Raw genomic sequence first — 13,997 nt, forward strand, 5'->3', positions numbered from 1 at the left:
TGAATTTAAGTCTCTAGTAATGCCATAGAACAAATACTAACTCCTCTGTGTTTATACATCCTGCATATGATAATTTTAAAGCAAATGGAAGTGATACAGAAGATAAAGTACTTTTTTTTAACTTATACTAAAGCTGGGTTTCATTAGATAATTACCTCAAGCATAAATATTGCACTTAATGATAAATTTACTGGTGTCTGTGTTTCAGGCTTGAATAGAATAATTCATCTCGCATATTTACTTTTAATTAGACTTGTTCTCTTCCATATTCCAAACTTGTTTATCAAGAAGAGGGGATCCCTTTTCTGACAGTGAATGCAAAATTGCCAATAAGGTCAGTCCAAATTCTGGAAATTTCGAGCAGAATCAAAATAGTTACTTTGAATCTGAAACCATTTAAACGGATGGCTAAGCTCTTCCACGTCTGCAGGACCAAGATTTGACCTAAGAAATCCACGTGTTTATGGGTTATGTTCCCTTCGCCCCTCCCTTTGCCGTGGCCGTGATGCTGCTGATGTTCCTCCCGTGCTCGGAGCCGCCCGTGGCCGCTCATACACCCTGTGTGTGCCTGTCCAGGCCGGGCGGATGGGCCGAGTGCCTTCTGTAAATCGTGGATGTTGGTGTGGAGCCGCAGTTCCCAGCCCTGCCCGCAGCTCCCAGCCCTGCCCGCAGCTCCCAGCCCTGCCCGCAGTTCCCAGCCCTGCCCGCAGTGTGTTAAACCCGCAGCTCCCAGCCCTGCCCGCAGCGTGTTAAACCCGCAGCTCCCAGCCCTGCCCGCAGTGTGTTAAACCCGCAGTTCCCAGCCCTGCCCGCAGTGTGTTAAACTCGCAGTTCCCAGCCCTGCCCGCAGTGTGTTAAACCCGCAGCTCCCAGCCCTGCCCGCAGTGTGTTAAACCCGCAGTTCCCAGCCCTGCCCGCAGCTCCCAGCCCTGCCCGCAGTGTGTTAAACCCACAGTTCCCAGCCCTGCCCGCAGCGTGTTGAACCCGCCGTCGTTATGGCCACGGCGGCGCCGCCGCACTGCGCCTGCGCGGGGCCTGAGGGCCGGCGGGGACCGTGAGGGGACGGGGCGCTGCGGGGCGACGGGGGCCGAGGGGGGGACAGGGCTGCGGCACCGGCTGCACCCGCGGCCCTCGGGAAGGGCTCGGCACCGGGGCATCCCTCGGAAAAAGCTCGTCAGCGGGCCGCCCCTCGGAAGGGCTCAGCCCCGGCCGCCCCCGCGGACTCCCGCGCTCCCACTCGTGCCCCCCGCGCAGGTCCCGGCGCTGCCTCAGGGGTGAGGACGCGGCGATGGCCGAGGCTGCCCCTGCCGGCCCTCGCCACACGGGGGTTGGGTTCTTGCGCTGCTTTCACTCGGTGAAAGGAGTGCGAGTTATTATTGCAGCTGCTCAAGCAGTGCTGTAACCTTCAATTAGCTCTTAACCGGCGAAATAACTACAGCATACAGTGGTTGCGCTGTATGGTGGTTCAGTCTGCAACTCGTAACCTGGGAGGCAAGTTAAATCAATAGTATCAGTGCAGCTGTGACTTTCAAACTTGCCAAACTCATATCTTTCAATTTTTCTGCATAATTAAATCTCGACACCTAAAAATGGAGTAAAGATGGAGATCTCCATGTAGCAAAATTAAGTCTACTGACACCACTTCCATCAGGATGGTTTTGATGGATGACTTGGAGGTAATTCCCAGGCAGTGCTCCCTGTTAACCCTGTGCCTGCCTGCCACAAGGTGACACCACTGCCTTGAGGAACTGCTGTGACAGAAATAAATTAAATGTATGCACGTATAATAATAATTACAGAAAGATTGATAATTTTTTGTGTAGTTAGCTGTGTTTTGTGGGGGTTTTTGTCAGCTCGCTTTTAGGGTAAAAAAATTTACATCAGACAGAAGTAAATTTTCATTTTTCAGAAGGAAAATACACGTTGAGACAATTCAGCAGCTATGCCAAAGGGCAAGAAGAAAGATGTCAAGAAAAAAGATGTCAAGAAGAAGGACAGTAAGACAGCAGACAGTGAGAAGGCAGAAGAATCTGTACATACTCCTGATCCTGCACAAGATACTACAGCTGAGAGTGGTTTAACAGGGCTGCCAGATTTGCAGAGTGATTCAGTGAATGCTGTGGGAGAAACTCAGGCAACTCCAGAGATCCCAGAGGAGGAAGAGGAACCTCCAGTCCAACCTGTTCCTCAGTACCGTGAGGAGCCTATTCTTGCTCAAATTATTGTAAAAAGGTATATATGCTTGTTACAAATACAGCAGTGAAGTCAAGAATTCTCATTTAAGTATCTCTGCTGTACCCAGGGTCATACAAACACAGGTTTGACTCTTGATTTGAGGCAGAGAATTGGGTTATTCACACCTAGTAGCAGTGACACCTTATGAGACATACCTGTAGAATTCTGCTGCCTTCAGAAGGATGCTCTTTTAGCTTGTCCATTTTTGGCAAAGTTTTGTTTAAATATGCAGACAATTGGTGAAGAAACTGTAGTTATATCGTGTCATGTTTAGATGTTGCTGCCTTTTACTGTTTAGGGCTGCTCATATCCCTTAGGAATATCTCAAACTGGAGAAGCAGGTGAATGGCAATGTTGACAAAATCCTTTAGTATTTCAAGAGGACTGTATGTAATGTTTCACATACCAACATTCCTGGTTGTAAGCTAGTAAAGGCTACTAAGGTGATATTTTTTCTTAACTGAAAGAAATATGGGTCTGAGGCAACACAACAGTTATGTGAAATATTGCAAGGAAGGTTCAAAAAAGTGAAAACTTTTCTGGTTCATTTTTCTACGCAAGACACAACAGCTGACCTTTGTGTAGACTGTGGTAAATCAAAGGTCATTTATTTTTATTCATTCTAGTGGTTTAGATCTACTGGCAGTGACTTGAAATCTTCATCTTTAGTTTGCTTTCTTTGTAGCTATGAAGGTGAACAAGTCAATGGATTGTATGAGGGTGAAGGATTTGCATGTTTTGAGGGAGGGGGTACTTATAAGGTGAGTATATAATTTAAAAAAAATAAAGTAGTAGTGGACCAAGTTCTATCTGTAGAATAGGCAGGCTGTTTCTTTTAAGGCGGGTGGAGGTTGAGCTTTCAGAAACATTGAAACTTAGCATTAAACTTGTTGGTTTCTGGCATTAAAATTCTTGATTTGAAACTAGTTACAGGGGAATTGATATGTTGTTCTTTTGAAGTCTTATGGTCACTGTGGGCTTCAGCTGGGGTAAGAATATATTTGCAAATGATGCCATTCTCTTCATTTTGAAGGGCATGTTTTCTGAAGGGTTTATGCATGGACAAGGGACTTACACGTGGGCTGATGGAGTGAAGTATGAGGTAAAGTATAATTTAAGTTATAACTGAACACAATTACAGCCAATGAGATGTGCAAACTGAAGGAAAGTACCTCAGTTGCAGGAATTGGTACAGTACAGCTGGCAACTGCAGAACTGTGGCAGTGGCTTCAATCACAAACCTGACTTCTCCCAGATAGTTGGAGGGCACTCTTAGTTTTCTTTAATGTTGTCATTGAATCTTTCAGGGAACATTTGCTAAGAATGTGCAGATGTTTAATGGCCGTTATACATGGAATGACGGTGTCTATGAAGGATCAATCAAAGATGGAATTAGGCATGGATTTGGATTTTTCAGGAGCAGAACTCGTCCTGTTTCTTACCTTGGCGAGTGGTGTAACGGCAAAAGACATGGAAAGGTGAGTAAGAACCAAAGGAGAGCAGGGGCTTGGATGGTACCTTCAAGAACAGCAAGTGTTACTGAGCAAAGGTTTTACAAAAGTGTTTTGTTCTGTTCCATGGTTTTATGCTGTGTAGGGATTTGTTTTCCCTAAGGATTTTTTTCTGAAGTTGCAAACATAGTTAACTCTGTAGAGCTGCTGGTGGAAGGGAATGGGTCAGAAAACTGATCTGCCTCAGAGTCAGTACTGTAATTAAGTTGCCAGAGTTAGTTCTCTTCAAGTATTTCCAAGTGGTTTGAAACACATGGTAGACTTTGATGTGATGTAATACAATTTTTCTTTTGGTTACTTGGTGTTTTTTAAGGTCTTAACTAATATTCATCAAAGGAGGTTGCTTTTTTTATTTAATTCTATCACTTCAGTTGCTTTCAGTGCATCATCTCAAAGTGACTAAGTATTCGAGCGTGATTGCACGTGTCATGTAATTTGTATGTGATGTTTTATTCATGTAGATGAATATTTAGGTTTTTCAATGGCCTATGCTGTTTGTTTCAGGGTATCATTTATTTTGATGAGGAACATGCCTCTTGGTATTCAGGTGAATGGGTCAATAATGTCAGAGAAGGATGGGGAATGAGACGGTAAATGTGATGAAAACATACTTCATGTTTTTATATTTCATGTATATTATCATACAGTTTCTCCCTTTGTTTAAAATGGATACAAATGCTGTCATTTCATACTACTGCAGTGGAATAAAAGTGCTTTATAATAATAAAACAGACCTTCTTTATAACTTATATTTTTATGTGCTGTATTTCTATTGATCATTCACATAAAAGAACATCTAAAGACAAAATCCCAGCTCAGCTTTGGTAAACCACAATTCAGTATTTAGAACCAAACATGCTGGATTGATTTGACCAGATGGAGCTGCTTTATGACTAAATGACTTATGTGTAGAATTACATGTAAACAAAGATTTTTACTAGCTATGGCAAAGACTCTTTGAAAAAAAAAAAAAGAGCTGGTTAATGTTTAGTGGTTTGTAAGTTAAAAATAGTAGACAAATGGTGGCTACAATCAAACCTCTGTATCTGTGCCACAGTGAGTCAACTTCCAAATTAACAGTTATATTTAGCAATAATAAATTCTAAATGTATTAGCAATGAGATTTTGCATAAGCCTTTCACAAGATCACCTGAGAATTTAGGATGAATAGTCATTAGCTGTTATTGTTTTCTTGCAGCTACAAGTCTGGAAACACCTATGAAGGTCAGTGGAAGAACAATGTACGACACGGACACGGAAGAATGATATGGTTGGCAGCTAAACAAGAGTATGTAGGACAGTGGGTGAATGGCATCCAGGTATTAATTGCTTCCCTGGAAACCTCTCTTTAGTTCAGCATCTGTCCACTGCTCTAGGAAAGCTGGATAGGGAGTTTTGTGCAATATCAAAGGAGCTTTTTATGGTTTTTGCCAGTTGAGATAGTGGAAACATGCTCTTTATTGTAAGTTGATTCTCATGTTAGCAATATTGAAATTGTTAAAAGGCTTTTGACTTAGTCTTATAAAATCATAATTTAACTCCCTAATGGAAAATAGAAACATTTTTCAATTAAAAAAAATAATTAAAATAATTTAAGTGTTTGTGGCTATATTTAGCTTGAGATATTACTTCAGCAGTAAGTACATGTGATAATTTACTTCACTGTCACCTTTAAAATATTAGACCACACTGTTCCCTCTTGGAAAAGCATTATGATGGAAGATGATTTTGTGGCATTTTCTGTTTCTTCTGTTTATTATTCTGCTGGAAAAAGAATGTGAGCTACCCGCTCTGTCTTTTCACTCTGCTTAAAATTACCAAGGAGTCCAGCTTTCTGGAACATCCTGGCTCTCTGGCACGGTGTTCAGGATTACAGGCAGAAGGATTCAGGCAGGAAGGGTGGTTTTGGGAGTCCTGTGATAGAGCTTGATTCAGTGTATCCCCTGGGTCTTCTCCCAGGCCCCTTTGCAGAACAGGGTTGTGTGGCTGGTTTGAGGCACTGCAGCGATCACCTGGGGGCCTTTATTTCAGGGACTCACCTGGCCCTAGAGCAACAGCAGCTCTGCTGGGGATGTTTTTTTCTAAACACAGGGATTTTTTTTCAGCATGGGTATGGCACCCACGTGTGGTTTTTCGAGAGAGGGCCTCTGTCTCAGTACCCTCTGAGGAACGAATACGTGGGGCATTTTGTCCGAGGGGAACGACACGGGCACGGCAAGTTCATCTACGCCGGTGGAGCTCTGTACAAAGGCCAGTGGGTTCATAATAGGAAGCACGGCAAGGTGAGTCCTGGCAAAACTATGGACAACAGCAGAGCACACTGTTCTGCCCTGCACTGTGGATCTCCAGATTCCTGGACAGAAAACCCCATTCAGTTTGCAGTGTGGATGGAATCCACCACAAAGGGCACAGAGTCCACTGAGAGCAGTAGGAGTCCCTCCAGGGAACTTGCTGGGCCACAAATTGACTCTGTGGTCAGGTGTGTGTTGTGTGTATAAAGAAATACATTTCCCTGAGGAGACTGTCAGTGCAACAGGTAGTTGAGTTTTGCAATCTTGAGTTTTGCAGTGGTTGGTCAGTATTTCACACTGTGAATTAATGGATTTCAAGCTGTCCTTGCACAGAGAGTTCTTACATAAAACAGCTTTTTGAAAAAACTGTGAGTGCCACATATGCAAACTAAGGATTGCAAACAAACCTTTCTATATGTTTTTCTTCAAAATACTTTTCAAAATCAAACAGATACATAGGTCTCATCCCAACAGTGTACTTAGTTAACAGGTGACAGAGTGCATTATGAAAGAGGGTAGGAAAAATTATTTTCATGTATTTTGTCTCCTATGTTGCATTTTAGCCAAGATTCTGAAAAGGAAATTTGACTGAGAACATTAGTGTTATTTTTATGATCTTTGTTTTGTGTTTATATTAAGATTAATTCTGTCTGTAGGGCAAGTTTATCTTCAAGAACGGTCATGCTTATGAAGGAGAGTTTGTAGATGATCGTCTGGTAGGTCTTCATCTTCAAGAGAATACAGTGAATGCAAAAGAGCTGAGTGGCATTGCCACTCCTTCTGTCATTGGTAAGCAGCTTCCCAAAAAATATTTCACTCAGTTCACATTTTGTTGTTCCATTTTACTATAATGTGAAGCTGTTTGTACTTACTCGAGAAGCAGACAAATTTCTTCAAAGAACTTGGATAAAAATGGGAGTTATCTTAATAATTAATGACTTTTACTTCCATTCTTTATTTCCTGCATGTGACACTTTGAGTTGAGTGACACAACCACATTCCATCTTGTGATGTTTTTGGAACACTGTTGTCTGAAAGTTTCATAACATATGTAATATCTGCATTTCCTTTTGGCTAGGAGTTGGTTTGACAAAAATACCCTTCAGTTGTTATGCTGTTGATTATGAAATCCCTACTCCTCATTATAAAGGAATCCATTGATCGAAGTCAGTAAGATAAAAAGGAATAATACGTGTTTTATTTTTCTCTGTGTGCATATTTATATGTTAAACTTTGGTTTAGTTTGTTCTAATTTATTTTATTTGCATGGTAGAAAGTATCACAACCATTAATGACTCGGAAAGTACTTCTATCCTGGGGTCAGATATTGAGTTGGATATATCTTCACTGCTTGACTTGTTCCCAAGGGAAGAGAGACAGGAAGAACTGCACCAAGTAAGAGTTTACTCTTTGATATTTTCAGTTTTCCCCTGTGGTGTCTTTCATACTATTTTATTTTTGGTTTATTTGTATTAAAGTAACTCTTTCCATTTAAGAATTATTTGAAAATCTGAAGGCCATGAAAACAGAAAAGCAAAAACAATGAGTAAACAGTATTGCCTCTTCTGAGCTTCCACTAAAAAGCAATAAAAATAGATTAACATATCTGGAAGGGCATTCAGCAACTGCCTATAGCCACTCTGAGGTTTGTCTGCTGACAGAGGATAATTTATTTTTATCAGTCACCAAACCCCATGTATTTTAACTACTTTTGAGTAATGCTTTTGTGAACACTTAGCCGGGGATATGCTCTTCAAAGTTGCAAGGTCAGAAAATTACCTGCCCAGTTACAGGATCAATACAAGCTGATCTCTGCTTGCTCTGAGATGATGCTGAAACCATATCCTTTATTTAGGTAGAACGTGCAGTGTTGAGGCACATGATAACACTGAGGAGAGACTACAGCTTCTACAGTGCCTTAGGCTTCGGGCATTCTCCCGACAACACTTTCCTCATGACTAAGCTCCAGTTTTGGAGGTTCCTGAAGGACTGCCGGTTTCATCACTCCAAAATAAGCCTGGCTGAAATGGATCGGGTGGTGGGAGGTTTGTACTTCCAGTGCTTGGGGGCTGGAATCCAGGAATTTTAGTAGTAAGCTGTAGAAAGTTGGAGTGGCAAGTTCTAGTGGTAGCTTAAGTGGCCCCAAGTCAGGACCTCTGTGCCTGTGAGTTCTCAGTGGATGCATTAACACTTCTCCAGGCACTTCTGATCCTTAGGTGAGAAAACACAAAATTAAAATACAGCCTTAAAAATTGCACTGAAGAGACATCTGTTCAAAAAATATATTCACCCCTAGTCTTGCCATTACTATTACCTGTAGTTTTCAGAGAAAGAGACTTAGGAGAGACAAATCTTTTTATTTTTCGTGTTGTTAACTTTGGTTTGCCTGTAGTATGTTTTTTTTTCTTCCATAGAGCCAGTTAATCCATCAATTCCTTTTAGACTTGCAGTGTCCCTAGTATGTGTGGGGTTTAACTCCAGCTTTGCATCCCATTTTATTTCTGTATATGCTGAGTGGATGCATTTCTAGAAAGAGAGAATTATCTAAGATCCAGCTGTAGGTGGACAGTTCTCCCTTGATCTGCTTGTTTGAAAATGGTGCAGTGTCTGCTTTGAGTCTTTCAGGAGTGTTATTGCCTGTGATAGGCAGAGATGGAGAGGATAAGAAAGGCTGACAGATCAATATTCCTATAAGGAATGTGAGATGTGAGCGTAATAAAGGGTTGTTTTTTCAAAATTTTCAGGTAGTAAAGAACTTCTGGAGATCCATTGTCCACACCAGCTATTACTGTTCAGAACATTTTTATCTTACCTTATTCATCTGGCATTTCATATCTATCATAAAAAGCACAAGTAAGTTCCATCTCTTAGTGCAATTTATTTCAGTGTTATCAGCTGGAATCTTCCCAGACAAGAGTATTTTTGTTTCCCCGGTAGAGTGAAAGGTCGTTCTCTGGATGGGTGTTTCTCAGCAATGATGTCCAGGAATGTTATTCCCACTGCCTGTTGTGTCCAAGGTAAGCCATGGCATTTCTTCTGTGCAGAATTCATCAATCAGTGCCACATACATCACTGTTTTATTATAACCATTATTTTTTACCAATTCCTTTTAAAAGGTATCTTATTTTCTGAAGAAAGACACGCTGTTTTTGCCATGAACTACATTTACAAATGCTGGGAGATATACAGAGCTTTTTGCAGCCCGAATCTCAACCCTCCCTTTGAACCCACAATGAAGATAAGGCAATTTGTTTGGATGTTGGATGTAATAATCTAATTTTTTTCTGTTTTGTGTGATTAGATGTACTTTATTTGTTCACTTTATATGGGCTTTTTAGAACTGTGGCTTCTGCACAGTTGAAAAGGTAGGGCTGATATTATTTGTGCAAACTGTCCAACAGACATTAAAGGGATGGTTGTTCTACAGAAATTATTTTTATGCATTTTTTCAGGATTGAATTCTAATTTGGTACTCGATCATTTCAGATGATCAAATCTTAGACAAAAGTGTTTTAAGGGAATATAAATATTTTTTATTGTCCCTCCTGTGTCCCCCTCCACTCCATCCTATAAAATGAATATATGAACATGTCTTATTGTTAGAACTCAAAGACTGGCAGTTATTGAAATAACACAGGAAGGCACTTCAATAATGTATTTACTGCAAGATGAACGTGAGATTCTTTACTAAAATTCAGTAATTTAGGGACAGATCAAGATTCCTCTGAAGGTAGGGAACAATTCCCATTAATGTGCCTGGGGTTTGGGTGACTGTCACTTTATAAATCCAAGCCATTTTTTCATGAAAAAAAAATCAGATGGCAAAATTGTAATTTTTTATGTTTTTGTTTATGAGCTTTCCATAAGCTCTCTTTTTAACTGTTTTTGCAGTCTAAGGAATATTCCCATTGGCTTCAGTAAGGCCAGAATTTCACTGTGTTGTTAATTACACATGTGGAAATATCATTTGAAACCACTAGAAATGTTGGTACTGGCTTTCAAGGGTAGATTAAGTCCATGTGGGAATGCCTTAAGTGCTGTTAACATGTAACATTTACTCTTTCCCAGGAATTGAAACTTCTCAACAAACAATTAACTGTTTCAAGACTTGTGAAAATATTTGTCAAAGTTGGTGCCTGTCCACGTGGTAGGACTGGTATCAACATGGAACTGGAGGTGTGTATGGAAAAAACCATAGTTCATAGCTACAGGAACAATTAAAGTTGCTTTTAAAACCTGCTGCAAATACTATCCTACCTGCTGGAGCAGGAAGAAAATGAATTAATTTATTGGGAAAAAAAAAAAAAAGAAGAGTACAAACTCAGGCCTCTATTTTTGTCTTCCTTTGTTCTGCCTGTACCTTTTAGTTTAGTTCATGTACATCTATAGTTTTCTTAATATCCCATTTTTTTTAGTACAGTCTCAGCATACTGGAGCATCCAGATAACTCCTTAGGAGTGCCATAGCCCTCAGGGGGAATTATACCATTTCCAGGAGGCTGCTGCTGGTGGTGGTTCTGTCTGTGAGGCAGCTGCCTGACAAGATGTATGTCAGTGATTACACAGAGATCAATCTCTGCACTTCCAGCTGCCAAGGCTGTTAAAATGGATCAATAATTAAGATCTGAACCGAGTGATCCTGAAAATCTGGTGATTCAAGAAACCTGATTAGTGCCATGTGAAGTGCTGCCACCTCAGTGACTGTAGAAGACTCTTGTGCTCCCCAAGAGTTGGCCCAGTTTGGAGGGTTCTCACCCTTCAAGAATTAGCAACAGTCTGTTGTAAATTACTTGACTGAATTTGTTTTAAACAGATAAACTGAACGCACATGGTAAGTCTTACCAAGGGATCCGTTTTACACCCATTCTTGGGGTTTCTTGAAGCATCATGTGCAAGTAAAATATTTTAGGTAATAGCTGTAGTTGTGAGTTGCTTTTTAGAGAAATTTCTTACAGCTGCAGATAAAACAAAAATCTGTGCAGCATTTTAGTTCAATATTGCTTGTATAAGATGTAACACAGTGTATCACCTCCTAAATTTTTTGAGCTTTGGCTGTTTTCAATTTTTCTTCAGAAGAAGAGATGTTTGACTAGTTAAGTGAGGCCAGTGAGACTTCACAATCACTTCTGAGTTCTTGGCTTGCTCAGTTACACGTGCCTGTTAATGAAGGAATTTTGGAAAAATGAATGAATTTAACCATTCTGTTTCTTTTACTCTAGTTGGTTTTTCTGGAGTTTTTTGAAGCTCTTCTTGAATGTGCAGTGGTGTACGTTACCCATGATATGGTTAAGGAGCAAATAGCTCTTGAGAATCAGAACAGAGCTAGCTTTAGATTCAAGAACTTCTCCAGAGAAATCTCAGCTTTGTACTCAGGAGATTCTCAGGTAAAATGGATGCAGCCCTGTTAAATATTATTATGTGTCCACTTAGAGGGCCAAGTCAGGCCCTGCAAATATTCCGTTTTCTGAACGTAGAAACCAGTTTCCCCTTTTTGCATAAACAATTGTTTGATTGAGTCCTTCTGCTTTTCCTGTTCATTACTACCTTAAATTGTATCATCAGTGTGGACAGTTTTAACACATTTGCACATTTTCCTAGATAACTATAAATACACATAAAGTACTTGCAAACCTTCTGAAGGGGAACTGACAGGTTGCTTGGCTGGTGGAAGACATCTCTCCTGCTTTAAGCTGAATGTCTAAAATGGCATTGCAAATGTGAAACACTATTGCAATTTTAATGTTTTGAGATAGGCATGATTGCACAATGCGTTTGGTTGGCACAATGCTTTGGAGGTGGGAATTTGTATGACTCAAAGGGACATGGGATCTCACTTTTTAATTTGAACACAAGCTCAGATGTTTAGTAACTGAATTTAAAACTTCTTGCCAGCCACTGAGATCTTGTGAAGACAAAGAGCAGTGTCAGCAAGTATCTCTTCTGGGTGAGTACTGCAGTTACCATGAACATCTATAAAAATAGAGGTGCTAGAGGAGATTCACTCTTTCTGAAACTTTCAAGACAATTAAAACCGAAGGTGATCACTGAAACAGCTGATGTATTGCAGTTACACAGGGCACTCCATTCAATCTGGCAATTATGACAAGCTTTATGTGTAGCTTTCCATACCTGCTGCACACAGAGAACTGGGCAGGTTTGAATCTCTGAATTTTCTGTGCTTTTTAATTAGAAGGTAACTTAAAAGGGTTTTTAAACCTTAATTCTTCCTGTTCTATCCCACTCATTTGGGCATGGAAGCAAGAGATTGAACTCTGCACTGTTGCCTTCATTATAGACAAACTTTTCATAATTTCAGAAGCATTTTAACCACAAGTCTAGCTGTCAGGTCAGGGGACAATCTATATTTGTTTGTGCTGAAGATCAAACTTGATATTTAATGCATAGAATTAAAGAGTGAGTTCTTCTAATTTTCTTTCTTTGCATTATCAGAGACTGTCCTCTCATTTGCCTCAGCTTGTGCAGACAGCAAAGATGATCTGTCATTGTCCAGCTGGGATTCAGGAAAAGAACCAGATTCCTTTCCAGCAAAGGAATTGGGAGGTAAAGAAGTCTTACTGATTTTTTACTAACACCCCCACAAAAAAATCCCTTGTAGCTCTTGAATTGTGAAATTTTAATTGTATATGCAGATTTCAGCTTGTCACAAGAGGGCAGTAAATGAACATTTATTCTTGGGGAAGATTTTTTAAAATCTTAAAATATTTTTTGAAGAGAATGAAACTTCATAATTAAATCAGACATTTACATATTTACTTAAACAGTTTCCCTGATTTTAAAATGCCACATTTTATTTGTAGGGCATCTAGAAACTGTAATTTGTATTTACTCCATGAGAAGCTCAATCTGCGAGCCTGCTCATTTAATGTCTTGGAAAAATAAAATAAATAAAAATAAAATAAATTAAATAAAAATAAAATATATTACTACTATGTTCTGCTTCTTTTACTTAATATAAGAATTATTCCTAGTGGTGTGCCACCATTAGCCTTATGTCAGGACAGGCCAACAGTCATGCAGAAGAGACATCAGTAAGAGCACTTTTTGATGTTGATGCTTGTAATTTTTTTGTACCATCTTCTGGCTGATTAGCAGATCTCATCTGCTGATTAGCAGATCTCATCTGGATTGGGGTTTTGTGCTTGTTAAATGTTTCCTGCTGATAAAGAACTCAAATCCAGGAACATAGGTAGACAAGGATCTTTGTGTGGTCATCAGCTCTTCCACTGAAATCTGATCACTGAAAAGTTACACATCTGGAAAAAATAGTGTTTCTTCAGGACCCTGAACTGGGCCCTGTCCTGTTTTCTGACACCTCTGACAACTGGACATTTGCATTCCGTCCTCTCAGGTGGTCGTTTGCTCCTCCATTCCCCGGTGCCCAGGGGTCACAGGTCCTGAACTGGCATCAGGTCACTGCAGAAGACAGGTCTGGGATTAAAGGGGAGAGTCCACAGTCTTTTGGGGCCGTTCCCAGGGCCAAGTCACTGTGAGGCCCCACGAAAGGGCCATCCCTTTCCCATGCATCATTCCAAGTGTCTCTGAGCTGCCATGTTCTGTACATGCAGAAGCCAGTTTGCCATTGCACTGACACAGAGCTGAAGTACTGCAGTCCAAAACACATTGGAAACAGAAGTGCCCTGCTAAATAAGCATGTTTAATTTCCATGTTGCAGATGAAGCAAAAGAAGACAAAACTGAACAAGATGAGAAATTTTGTCTGTGGATGTATCAGATGGAAATCTTTTTCACAACAAAGCTCTTCCCTGCTTACCAGCAGGAGAAAGTGCTGAGGCAAAAAGTAGAAGAAAAGCGAAAGGAGGATGTCGAATTAGCTGAGCTGAGAAAGATCAAGGATGTGGAGCTGGCAAAGTAAGTGTTGAATCTTGTCTTGCACTACTGTTATCTCCTATCTTCCTCTAACAAAATTATTGAAAATGAGAA

At 40.4% G+C, this 13,997-nt stretch overlaps 1 protein-coding gene across 6 annotated transcripts in view; it reads left to right on the forward strand.

Annotated features, from left to right (window-relative positions):
• The first annotated feature begins 57 nt into the window (after nt 1-57).
• Nucleotides 58-13,997, forward strand: part of LOC135423126 (radial spoke head 10 homolog B-like) — a 16,328-nt gene continuing 2,388 nt past the window's right edge. The window contains exons 1-19 of one of the 6 annotated variants that reach the window (XM_064673049.1): nt 58-334; nt 1,910-2,232; nt 2,921-2,996; nt 3,269-3,337; nt 3,543-3,713; nt 4,251-4,336; nt 4,945-5,065; nt 5,852-6,028; nt 6,694-6,826; nt 7,311-7,432; nt 7,893-8,082; nt 8,782-8,890; nt 8,975-9,054; nt 9,154-9,302; nt 10,106-10,213; nt 11,256-11,420; nt 11,929-11,980; nt 12,487-12,597; nt 13,730-13,925. In XM_064673049.1, the coding sequence (XP_064529119.1) occupies nt 1,943-2,232; nt 2,921-2,996; nt 3,269-3,337; nt 3,543-3,713; nt 4,251-4,336; nt 4,945-5,065; nt 5,852-6,028; nt 6,694-6,826; nt 7,311-7,432; nt 7,893-8,082; nt 8,782-8,890; nt 8,975-9,054; nt 9,154-9,302; nt 10,106-10,213; nt 11,256-11,420; nt 11,929-11,980; nt 12,487-12,597; nt 13,730-13,925 (2,405 nt within the window). In that variant the 5' untranslated portion in view covers nt 58-334; nt 1,910-1,942. Of the gene's footprint in view, nt 335-430; nt 604-1,065; nt 1,275-1,909; nt 2,233-2,920; nt 2,997-3,268; nt 3,338-3,542; nt 3,714-4,250; nt 4,337-4,944; nt 5,066-5,851; nt 6,029-6,693; nt 6,827-7,310; nt 7,433-7,892; nt 8,083-8,781; nt 8,891-8,974; nt 9,055-9,153; nt 9,303-10,105; nt 10,214-11,255; nt 11,421-11,928; nt 11,981-12,486; nt 12,598-13,729; nt 13,926-13,997 lie in introns of those variants that run through there. The other 5 variants (XM_064673050.1, XM_064673048.1, XM_064673051.1 and 2 more) reach the window with 5 other exon arrangements.

Source organism: Pseudopipra pipra, chromosome 16, assembly GCF_036250125.1.
Source record: "Pseudopipra pipra isolate bDixPip1 chromosome 16, bDixPip1.hap1, whole genome shotgun sequence".
NCBI classification, from domain to species: Eukaryota; Metazoa; Chordata; class Aves; order Passeriformes; family Pipridae; genus Pseudopipra; species Pseudopipra pipra.